Here is a 12,153-nt window from a genome sequence, read left to right as displayed (position 1 = left end):
AAATGGGGGCTTAAAAATGGGAAGGTCAATTTTCATTACTTACTCTTTTGCTTTATATTTCAACAGTTCCTTTATTGTGAACATCAATGTGCTGAGAAAATTATAGCTAAAATCTACTCAACAAGTGAAGTTCATCTTTTAACAAATGGGATATGGCAGATACACACACACACACATATCCTCTTCACATAAACACTGATAGTTAAGATACATTTTAGCATAGAAAAGGAGTAAGAAAGTGACTAATTATCAAAAGAGACAAGTGGCCTGTTCCTTTAAGAATGTATTCAGTCTGCTTTGTGGAAGACACAATATACAGGTAACACAGACTTGTTACAATTTCCCATGCTTTTAGGTCTAGGCAAGCAAATAATAAGCTGCTTCAGGGTACACAATAGATGTTTCTCAGAGAGTGAAGCTAGAGGGCCATCTTTTAAAAATTATTTCTTAGGAACCTTGAATTTAGACCTACATATAGGAATCTACCCTTTATTTCACCTTAATACCAAGTGTAATTCTATGCAGATAATGAATGCTTAATAAATGTTTTCTGATTGGCAATTGGGAAATCTCGCTAATAATTTCACCAGATTAAACTAACTCTGGATGAAGCAGATACTCTGGTATGAAAATAAACATTTAAGGGAGATCATAGCTGTAGTGTAGCTCATCACTACACTAAGTCTTCTACTCACATCACTCACTTCTCTGAGTGGGCAATGGCTAAAATCATCAATGACCTAATTGCCAACAGACCTCTTTTCCCCTTTATCTTATTTGACTACTCTGTATACGTCATGACAATGTTGGAACTCTTTCCTTCTTCGGCTTCCATGATATTCTTCTTTCTTACCTTTCTTCCCACCTCTGTGACTGCTTCCTCTCATCTCCCTTACAGATTCGTCTTTGAACCTCCCTTCTACGTTGTTTCTCTCCAGTGTTCTGCTCTTGATTTTTTGGTGGTTGTTGTTTTTCTTCTTCTTCAATGTACTCTCCAGGGAAAATCAAACCACTCCCATGGCTTCAACTACCACTTGTATGTTGATGCTCCCGCTAGTTCGCTATGCTTCAAAAATACCAGCCTTTTAGTTCTCAGAATATTCTAAATTGTTTCCCAACTCAGAGCCTTGGCACATGTATGTCCTTCTCCCTGGACAGTTCTTCTTTAAGCTCTTTTTACAGCTGGCCCCTTTTCAATAATTCAGGTCTATTTTTTTTTTTTTTTCTTGACGAAGTCTCGCTCTGTTGCCCAAGCTGGAGTGCAATGGTGCGATCTCGGCTCACTGCAACCTCCACCTCCTGGGTTCAAGTGATTCTCCTGCCTCAGCCTCTCGTGTAGCTGGGACTACAGGCACATGCCACCATGCCCAGCTAATTTTTTTTTTTTTTTTTTTTTTTTTTTTACTAGAGACAGGGTTTCACTATGTTGGCCAGGCTGGTCTTGAACTCCTGACTTCGTGATCCGCCCGCCTCAGCCTCCCAAAGTGCTGGGATTACAGATCCAGGTCTCATTTTAAAAGTGACAAACCTGTCTAAGATAAGATTATCTCCCACAAATCATTTACTGTCTCAGCACCCTGTTTGTTTCCTTCCTAGAACATATAATAATTATGCTTTTTTTTTTTTTTTTTGAGACGAAATCTTGCCCTGTCACCCAGGCTGAAGTGCAATGGTGCGATCTTGGCTCACTGCAACCTCCGCCTCCTGAGTAGCTGGGATTACAGGCAACCACCACCACGCCCGGCTAATTTTTGTATTTTTAGTAGAGACAGGGTTTCGCCATGTTGGTCAGGCTGGTGTCAAACTCCTGACCTCAGGTGATCTGCCCACCTCAGCCTCCCAAAGTGCTGGGATTATAGGCATGAGCCACTGTGCCCGGCTCATAATTACTAATTCTTTTATTATTTATTTTCTGTCTCCCCTATCCCCACTAAGACTGAACACTTCATGAGGGCAAAGAGTATATTCATTTTGTATCTCCATTGTATCTACAGGACCTAGTACAGCACTTGACACAGAGAAGGTCCTCAATAAATATGGTATGGATGAATGGAGAATGACTCCAAGTCTGGCTCTCCAATCTGATCCCTCTCCAGAGCAAAGATCCATATATCCTAATGTCCCATAGGCACTCAAATTCAACAGGACTCATTAACTTTTACTGCGAATGTAGTCTTTCCCCTGTATTTCACATCAACCACCACACTCCACCATACTGTCAGTGGACTGATGATCAAATCCTGTAAATCCTTTTTCAACATGTCTCATCTGCCTTTGATCCTTCATATATCCACTGGCACTGCCTTACTTCAGGCCCTCATTTCTTATCTAGCTTACTGCAACTAGTCTTTTTACTGCCTTTGACTTTGTCACCAATCCTTCTTCAACACAACTTTTAAAGAGATTTTCCCCTGTCCTTACCAATTCCCTCTTAATACAAATATAATTGTGTTACTTCCCTGCTTAAAATCCTTCCATGACTACCTGATGCCTGAAAGATGAAATCCAACTCTTAAGATGAGTCCACATGATCTGTACTCCATTTACATCTTTAGTTTCATCTCTTGGTGAATCCATATTAAATCCTAGCTCCGTTGCTGCAGAAAAACTTTTGCTAAATTAGAGTTTTTCTCCTGCTCATCCCCAGAGGTCTGTACAGACTTATTTTATCCTGATGGTATTTGTTTCTGTGTATGTGTATCTTGATGTGTGTGTGCCTCCCTCTACTGGACAATAAGCCCTTAGGGACTATATCCAGTAAGTACCTACACAGTTTTTGTTAAATGAATTATTTCTGAATCTCTTTCCTTTAGTTTCTTGTAACATGCTTGTGTTGAACTCAGCTTCCCATAGATTTTTAATTCATAAATTATATTAAAGAATGGCAATAAAAAGCTTCAAATTCATCTAATTTCTGTATCTGTTAAACACGATTGGCTGCTATCTAAATAATGAGGATGGCAAAAAGTTTTCAAAGCTTAGCTAGCCTATTACACAAATAAAGAAACTGAATTTCTTTGTCTTATTGCAGTTACATAAACCAGTGGAAGATCTGGACTGTGCCTTTCCATAACCTTAGCTCTATCTTGGTTAATTATGTTTATTCTTAAGTTTAAAAAGCCCCTGAGCACAGAAAATAAATCTTTGCTGTCTGTTTCAGTCATATTTCTTCCTAAAAGCCAAGTCTGAGGTTACTGTTTAGCTGAGGTAAGTGGACTGCACATTTAGGGCCCTCAGTTATGGCTAGCATTGAAAGGCAGGATTCATCCATTTGAACATGTACTGAGTGCTTACCATTTCCAAGACATTGTACAAGACCCTCGGATTACAAAAGTTGGATCCTTTCAAAGTGTTTAGACATGGGTGCACTCATGGCTTATACACCTCCAACATGACAATACTTTTAAAAAGAAGCAAAATAGAGAACTGGCAGGCTTGGTAATTTTAAAATGATATTCTTCAAAGGAGCTTAATGGAAAAGGGAAGGTATGATGGGGTGAAATAAAAAGTAGCTTCTGATTTGAGGGGGTTCACGGTCAGGCCCTCTGTGTGTGCTTTGTTGTTCTGCATTTCTATTTACAAAGGCAGTACTTAAAGGCTTCATGAGCTGGCATTGTATATGTCACCACAATGACCCCCATTGTCTCGTCTTTCCTTTTTGCAATGAAGAGAGCCCACCGGCTGCTCCCAAACTTCTGTCCTTACCTTACTGATGAAGGCTCTCAGTGAGGCAAATACATGTTTCAGCGACACTTCAGATTGTCCATTTTTAAGAAAAGCAAGATGTATATCAAACACTTTTTTCATTAATGGGTTATGGCCATCATTATTTAAAAGTTGGGTCTATAAAACATTAAAAAATATGGTTTATGCCCCACTGAGAATGACAGAACTGATTTCACCAATACCTGTTTATGAAACCACTGTTTGCAAGTTTCAGGAAAATAAAAGGCTCTTACATATAATTTCAAAATATTTGTGCCATCTTTCAACTTGGAAATCTCAAATAAATACTACATACATGATATCTAAAATACTTAATCCCAACATTTTAAACAGGTGGATTTTATTTTTCAATGCAACACAGCAATATACAGGACTAGTATGGGAAGAGTATTTTCTATTAACCTATACCATATTGCTTCTCAATTAAGAAATCAATAAATTAAAAATGAATACAAGCCAATCAGCCTTTGTATTTCTGAGAGACTAAATATTGTAATGTATGAATGAAGGAAAATACTAGTTCTACTTTATTAGATTATGATCTAATTTACTTTAAAAGTATTTTTAGTATATGGTTAGCCATTCGTGAAAAAATAAGCCCTCTATGAGTAGAGATAATTAACAGGTATCACGATTGAACAGACTATGTAAATTGTTTAAATGCCCCTTGCAAAGAAACAACAAATTGTAGAGAAATACCTATTAGTTTGTCAACTTTGTTTTAATCAGCAATGGTTAATTTCTCCAGCCTTATCCTGCTAACCCTCAAGAAAGTAACCAGCAGGTTACAAGTTGGCCAAAAACAACAAAACCCAAAACAACAACAATCTAATGATAATACTGACAGCCAGAATCCCTGAATGGTGTTTGATTTTTCTGGCTCTTTCCTTAGCATATTTCGAGGCATGGTATAGTGGCTAGAATCATGGTCTCTTATAACTGGCCTAGATCTCAATCCTGATTCTGCCACTGCCCAGCTATATGACATTAACCTCCTGTGGGCCCCAGTTTCCCCATTTTCAAAAGGGAATAATAACAGTATCTACATCATAAGGCTATTATGAGGATTAAAAGTGAGTTCATATTTGTATTTTTAAGTTATTGAGGTATAATTTACAAACCATAAAATTCACCAGTTTCAGGTATAAAATTAAATTACATTTAGTAAATTCGGCAACAGAGTTGGTGACCACCACAATCCAATTTTAGAACATTTCCATTGTTTCAAAAAGATCACTCCCCTTTCTCATTCCCAGCCTCACAATGAAAAAGTGAGTTAATATTTGTAAAGCACTTAGGACAGTGCCTGATATCTACCAAGAGACTATATAAATGTTTGTTAAATAAATAAGAGGTATCAGAATAGGAGGAAGGAATACAATGTACATCATGAGATCTAATGGCTTTCTTAGTTATTGGCATAAAGAAACATGGAGTTGTGTTGCACTTTAATATAGAACAAACCTAATACTTCATAAAGGGATCTGTAGCCTATTTATTAAAGGTATTCTGCAGCCTACTTTGTATTAGTATCTAATTCAATTTTCCTTTATAAGCCTCTTTGAAAAGCACAGGCCAGGTTTCCATAGAAAATCTCGAGGGCTGAAGCAATTAACTTAATTACTTAGAGAAGAGGGGGAAAAAGGAAAAAAAAAATCTGTATAACTGAAGTGAAAGCAAGCAAGATTTTCACCTTTGAGTTCTTACATTATGGTCACATCGTTTTTACTTTTCAAAGCACTCTCACATCCATTATCCCATTTCCCCCTCCAATAATCCTGCTAGATAACTGCTTTTACCTTCTTTTTAAAATCATAGCAATGATGATTTGCACTGAGAGGCAAACGTCTGAGAAAAAACACTAAGCGCATGGCTAGGGAAGCCAGCCAGCCAGCCTGCCCGGACATCATCTACCCTGACAGGACATCTCATCACAATGGGTATTTGGGCACACAGATCCAATCATATTTTGGGCTAAAAATTGCTGGCTACTTAAAGTATGGAAACTTTGTTTTTAAATACGAAAATCTAATAGAATTTAAGAGGGAGAAGAGAGCTTAAGGGCAAGTTAGTCCACTTCCTTCCCTTTATGGATGACACAAGTGAGTCTCAGTGACTTCCAGGGTCACATGATAACCAAACTAGAACTGCCATCCACATTTCCTGACTATTCATGCCAGCCTTTTTCACTGTACTACCCCACATATGACTAGGTAATTTCTGCATAATATTACTTTGCAATGGTACCAACTGAATTATAACTCTTCATTTTTACCTTGAAGCACTGAGTGAAAAATGATATGGTATCTAGTACTGTTAGGGAAACTTCAGTAGCTGTATTGCCTTCAAGAAGTGCCTGGTGGAAAATGTCTGCTTCAGTTGTTGTAGAACCTAGGATTAAAAAAGTAAATTAAACTTTTCCCAACACGAAGATGCACATTATGGTGTTGAATGACTTTCTACCCAAAGACTTAAGACAAGAAAGGGGGCTTGGCTGGGTGCGGTGGCTCATGCCTGTAATCCCAGCACTTTGGGAGGCTGAGGCGGACAGATCATGAGGTTAGTTCAAGACCAGCCTGGCTAGCATGGTGAAACTCGTCTCTACTAAAAATACAAAAAATTAGCCAGGCATGGTGGCACGCACCTACAATACCAGCTACTCAGGAGGCTGAGGCAGGAGAATCACTTGAACCCGGGAGGCGGAGGTTGCAGCGAGCTGAGATTGTGTCACTGCACTCCAACCTGGGTGACAGAGTGAGACTCCATCTCAAAAAAAAAGAAAGAGGGCTCACAGTGTCATACTGTATTTAACTCCTTCATCAAATATAGTCTGGGTTAATCAATTTCATTAGTTGTCATTACAGTTCTGTATCAACAGCTCTGCAGGACATAATTAGGTGCCCACCTCTTTGGAGACAAGGTTTCAGTGATGAACTCTGGCGATGTAACTAGGAAATAATGTGGGAGGCCTTCTAAGTCATGCCATTAATTATGTGGGTAAAAATGAGAAACCACTAAATAGAAATTCAGCTACAGATAAACAGGAGTGCCCTATGGTCAGACATTTTCAATTATGCCAATTATATGAGATTTGTTTCTAAATCAGAAGGAAAACAAGGTATCTTGGAGGCAACTGAAGGAAGTAGGTTCATCGTATTTTTACAAGAAGCTGAAGGCTTTAAAACATGCAGATTTAAAGGTCCTGAGTCTATTAGCTCAGGGTCTAGCAAAACATTATTTTTTATTACTAGGTCCTACCCCAAAGCCAGTTTTGCTGGCTTCCTTTTCTGAAACCTTCAGAGGACTGTGTGGAAACAAAACATTCTCACTCTTTGAGTTGTTATTAATATTTGCTTTTCATAGGATAGCTTCCATTTATATAACCCTCTAGCTTCCACAGTTGGGCAAGATTTCTCTCCTTGCCCTATATGCCTTGTCAATACTTCAACCTGTCTGAAATACACCTTTGCCATACTAGTATTTAGGGTTCACTGATTTCTGCAGTCAACTCAGCATGTTCATTCCCTAATCAATAAATGACCAAAAGTAACTAAACAAATATTACATATACTACTATATTAAGATGTCAATATTTGCATTAAAGTTTAACAGTAGGAAGGAAGAATACTCAATATAAAAATGAGAATAGCAATTCCATGGGAAAAAATTAATTTCTTTAACACTAAGAAGAAAACATCATGACCTAAAATTGTTCAAAAATCCATGTGTATTTTATCATTTTATAGTCATGTATGATGAAATTGATTATATACATATATACATAGCAGAGAGATGCAAATACATGTACTATGGGAAATCATTTCCAATCATACTGGTAATTTAAACCAGGACTTCTTTTCTTCATACATATTTAAGGGATACAGGTGATATTTTGTTACACGCATAGAATGTGTAATGATCAAAGTATTTAGGGTATCCATCACCTTCAGTTTTTATTATTTAAACCAGGACTTCTTTAAGGTCAAATGGGTGCTGCACACACATTTTCACTTACTGTGATTAAGTGTAAATGAACTTTCTAGGCTACTAAGATGCTGAAGCCGGGCCTGCATTACTCCTGATCTGTTTCGAAGAGCAGGCATGGTTTGCGATTTTCGGTCTATTCCAAAGTGTTTTGACAGCCAGGCATCATGCACCCTAAAATAAATTTTAAAGTCAGGAACTGGAGTGCTCTAATAACATATCTCAATGTTACAATCTTTTTAACTAAAAAAAATTAGGTTTCCACATAAATATAGTAGTACACTCAAGGATTAAATGAAGCGTCACTAGAAACTGGATGAAGTTTTAATGTATCTTTGAAATAGCATATATGAATATAATTAAGGAATTTAGAAAGGGCTTCCACTTCCCTCCTTCTTCTCAAAAACATCAGAGATAAGTGGCCAACACTCCAATAAGATTCAATCTTTTCACGGGAGGTGAGGAAGGGCAAGAGTGGGAAGAAGATAGCCAGAGGTTCACTAAGGGTTGAAATGAGAGGGGAAAATCCTAGAGTCAGATGTTCAAGAATGAGTGCCAATCTAATCTGTTTCTGGACTTGAGGTAAGTTTGGATTAGAAATTTTTACTCTGTAAGCATGTCTACTGCTAAGATGAACAAACTTTTCTTTGTTTTACTTTAATGCTGTTTCCACTTAAAAAATTACAACTGGGTCATACATGGACTAAGGAAGAAATAGTTTGTTTATCCTCTAGTAAACGTAATGGAAGAGTTGACAGAATCCTAGACACTGAGGCTCATGGTAACAATGGCCATACCAGCTCCAAGTTATGGGAAAAGATGGTTGAAATTGGAACCCTCACCACCCAAACTACCTATCCTTAGGACGTTCCAGATACTGAACAGTAATCCTCATCCACACAGCCTCTTAAAAATTAAACATTTTTTAAACTATTTTTGAGCTCCTTTAATGACTAATTCTACCCCTAAAATATATCTCATTGAAATAAGCAAGTAACTTTCTTCACCTTAGAATCTCTCAAATATTTCCTTAAGTATTTATTTCACTAGGACTTACATGGCAAAAAGAGGAAATAGATAATGTATCGTTTATGTCCCAATTGCTGTTGGGGATTTCTATTTGCCTTAGTAACTGAGGTGAGTATTGGTATTTTTCAGACAAAAATACAGACCTTACAGTTGTCCTCACTTTATGATTTCCTGCCTTCCCCTGGATCTAGCCCCTTCTGGATTCCTTTAGAAAAGATAAGCATCTCACAAGGTAGAAACTCCGTATATCACTTTAATCATCACCCCTTGGGAAGCTTGAAAATGTAAAAGTTCTCATTCGTTTAAACTTTCAGTTGGGACATGTTAACTAAATCACGGGTATCCCAATGTTAACTCAAAATATATAATATATAACCTAGGTTTTACATGGCATGGCTAAGATTGCCCTCTGTTGGAAGAGAAGGAAAAAGTAGAAATTGCAGTGCTATGGGAATTACCTTGCTATGTTTCTTTTCCCCATATATCTAAAGTGAAACAAACATACTCTAGAAAGAAAAACAATAGCATGTTAGTAACATATTAACATCCTCTACAGATTAACAAGTGATATTTTAAAAGTCATGAGTTACAAAGAATGGCCTATTTAACTCATATTATAGTGATAAGTGTTTTGCTATACAGAAATACATAGATAATTGTGGGCTTGCCATATTCTATCTTTCTACATTTATTTGCTACAATTACATCATGTCTTCATATACAATTTTAATGACAGGTTTGAAAAACCTGTCAATGCAAATCACCCTTTATGCTCTGTAACTTATCATAGCAAAGGTCTCCATCAGTCATTTTTTATTTTTGACACAGGACCTCGCTCTGTCACCCACGCTGGAAGGCAGTGGAATGATCATGAGCGGCTCACTGCAGCCTCGACCTCCCAGGCTCAAATGATTCTCTCACCTCTGCCTCCCAAGTACCTGGAACCACAGGTGCACATCACCATGCCCAGCTAATGTTTTATTTTTTGTAGCGATCAGGTCTCACTATGTTGCCCAGGCTGCTCTCAAACTCCTGGGCTCAAGTGATCCTCCTGCCTCAGCTTCCCAAAGTGCTGGGATTATAGGCGTAAGCCACCATGCCTGGCCCACCAGCATAGTCAATAATAGCTCTAAAAGGTTCTTCCACACTAAAAATTGGGGCAATTTCTACATTTTAAATAATAGCATTAAAATACTTTATATTATTAAAAATTTCAAACGCGTACAAAAGTAGGGAGAGTACCATAGTTAACTCCCACATACCCAATCATCCCCCATATTCAACAATGATTGAACTCATAGCTATTCTTGTTTGACCTCTGCCCTGAATAGGTCCCCTGATATCCCTCCACCCTCCCTACCCCTGTGTTTCTAAAGCAAATCCCCAACATCAGATATTTTCATTAGTAAATATTTCAGTACAATTACAGTAGTTAAAAAAAAAATCTTAACTGCTGTTTATTCTCCTGACATTTTTAAAAGTTTGTAAGACTTTAATCCAAGGGTTTTGTAATGATATGCTTTGTTTTTGTAGACATGCACATACAAATCATATATGCGTATTATTTATTTAAAAATTTATTGCATTTCATTCTACGTCTAATTTTTCTTTTAGCTTCCAATAATCATATAGAAATAACTCAGGATGAAATATAGGACAACTTCCCATGTCCAGACTAGGTTTCCCCCAAAGAGTCTTGGAATACATACATATACATGTGTGTGTGTGTGTGTGTACACACACATACACAGACACATTTCTGCAGTGGGTAGAATTACTCAGCTCTACATGAAAGTACAAATTCTAAATTCCAATCATTTACACTGCTCCACTAATCCAGCATCTGTTCCAAATGAATGATGCAGGACAGCTGACATTACTTCTAGTTTTTCAGATCACAGAAAGTCTTTTGCTGGGCTTTAAAGATGGTTTATTATTAGCTAGAGTTTCAGCAGTATAGAAAGTATTCCACATTCACATTTTTCTTCTGTCTGCAGGTAAAGAACCTCTATGCCAGGCTCTATATTATCAAAATAATTTAACATTTTCTACATTATTAGCAAATAAGCTATTAAAAACAGAAAAAAATTGTAACAGTTGAATTCTCCCCAAATAAGGGGAAAGTATATGAAGATAAATTAATATAACTTACTCTAAAAGTATAAGAATGTTTATGAGCTCCTGAGGTGATACTTTATTCCAGTAAGTTAAGAGAGTATCTGAAAACGGAATAAATAAAGTGTTAGTTCTTGAAATAATTATAGCAAATAGCACAGTGAATCCCCAAGTCCTATGTAGCTTCAAGGACTATCAACTCAAGGCGAACCTTGTTTCATCTATATTCTCCTCTCCCCTCCCACTGCCCAGTACATACTCTGTATTCTTTTGAATTAATTCCAAATATATCATTTAATTGGTAATTAGTTCAGCTTCAATGATCCTTTTTATGTGCTTTATGTATGTCCTTTTGGGTCACTTATCCCAATCTTCATATCATTTCTGAAGACAGAGTAAGGGAAGCTTCTGTGTTTTTACTTTAGATGAGGTGTTTTTAACGAACTCCCTAAAATTTTATGCAAGATGGTGTGTTTATGTGCATTTTTCTGAGAAGGTCAAATGCCTTTGCCTGCTACTCAGAGGGCTCTGTGAATAACAAAGTTTAAGAATTTTAAACTTTAGCCTGGTTGCGGTAGCTCACATCTGTAATCCAGCACTTTGGGAGGCCAAGGTGGGCATATCACTTGAGGTCAGGAGCTCGAGGCCAACCTGGACAACATGATGAAACCCCTTCTCTACTAAAAATGTAAAAATTAGCTGGGCGTGGTGGCGGGCGCCTATAATCCCAGCTACTTGGGAGGCTGCGGCAGGAGAATCACTTGAACCTGGGAGGTGGAGGTTGCAGTGAGCTGAGATCGTGCCACTGCACTCCAGCCTGGACGACAGAATGAGACTCCGTCTCAAAAAAAAAAAAAAAAAAAGAGAATTTTAAACTTCAGGAGAGACAGATAACTTTCCTTCTTCTCTCTGCCTTTACATTATAAATTCTGATGTCCTATCTATCTGTGGAACAACTATTTCAGACACAAAAGTCTCTTAAATCTATCACATATATTTCTCTTTCTTACCCATTTCTTCCCCAACACACCTACTTAGTGAGATTTAAAACAAAACAAAATAAACCAAACAGTGCCACCACTTGACTTTCCATTCCTTTTTTATCCTACTTTGATGGAGCTAATCGTGTCAGCAGACCCTCCTCTAACTGTAAAAATTGCATAGGTGTCACAAAAGCAGGCAAATGACTTAATTCCCAACTGAGCTAGAACCTCTCAATGATAAAGATGGAAGACAAGATGATGTTGGCTTTATGGAGGGGCAAGGAGGATGAGGGATCAGGGGAGGTCGACTTAGTTA

The 12,153-nt window shown here is 37.6% G+C and overlaps 1 protein-coding gene across 1 annotated transcript in view; it reads right to left on the bottom strand.

Annotated features, from left to right (window-relative positions):
- Window positions 1-12,153, bottom strand: part of DOCK11 (dedicator of cytokinesis 11) — a 200,737-nt gene that overhangs the window by 46,447 nt on the left and 142,137 nt on the right. The window contains exons 36-40 of the mRNA XM_030807271.1: window positions 10,892-10,958; window positions 9,198-9,245; window positions 7,742-7,884; window positions 6,002-6,117; window positions 3,706-3,843 (exon numbers count right to left, since the gene is read on the bottom strand). Of these exons, the coding sequence (XP_030663131.1) occupies window positions 3,706-3,843; window positions 6,002-6,117; window positions 7,742-7,884; window positions 9,198-9,245; window positions 10,892-10,958 (512 nt within the window). The remainder of the gene's footprint in view (window positions 1-3,705; window positions 3,844-6,001; window positions 6,118-7,741; window positions 7,885-9,197; window positions 9,246-10,891; window positions 10,959-12,153) is intronic.

The sequence above is a fragment of the Nomascus leucogenys genome, chromosome X, assembly GCF_006542625.1.
Source record: "Nomascus leucogenys isolate Asia chromosome X, Asia_NLE_v1, whole genome shotgun sequence".
Lineage (NCBI taxonomy): Eukaryota > Metazoa > Chordata > Mammalia > Primates > Hylobatidae > Nomascus > Nomascus leucogenys.
Note: the sequence above shows the minus strand (reverse complement) of the source record. Positions and strands in the feature narration are given on the sequence as shown.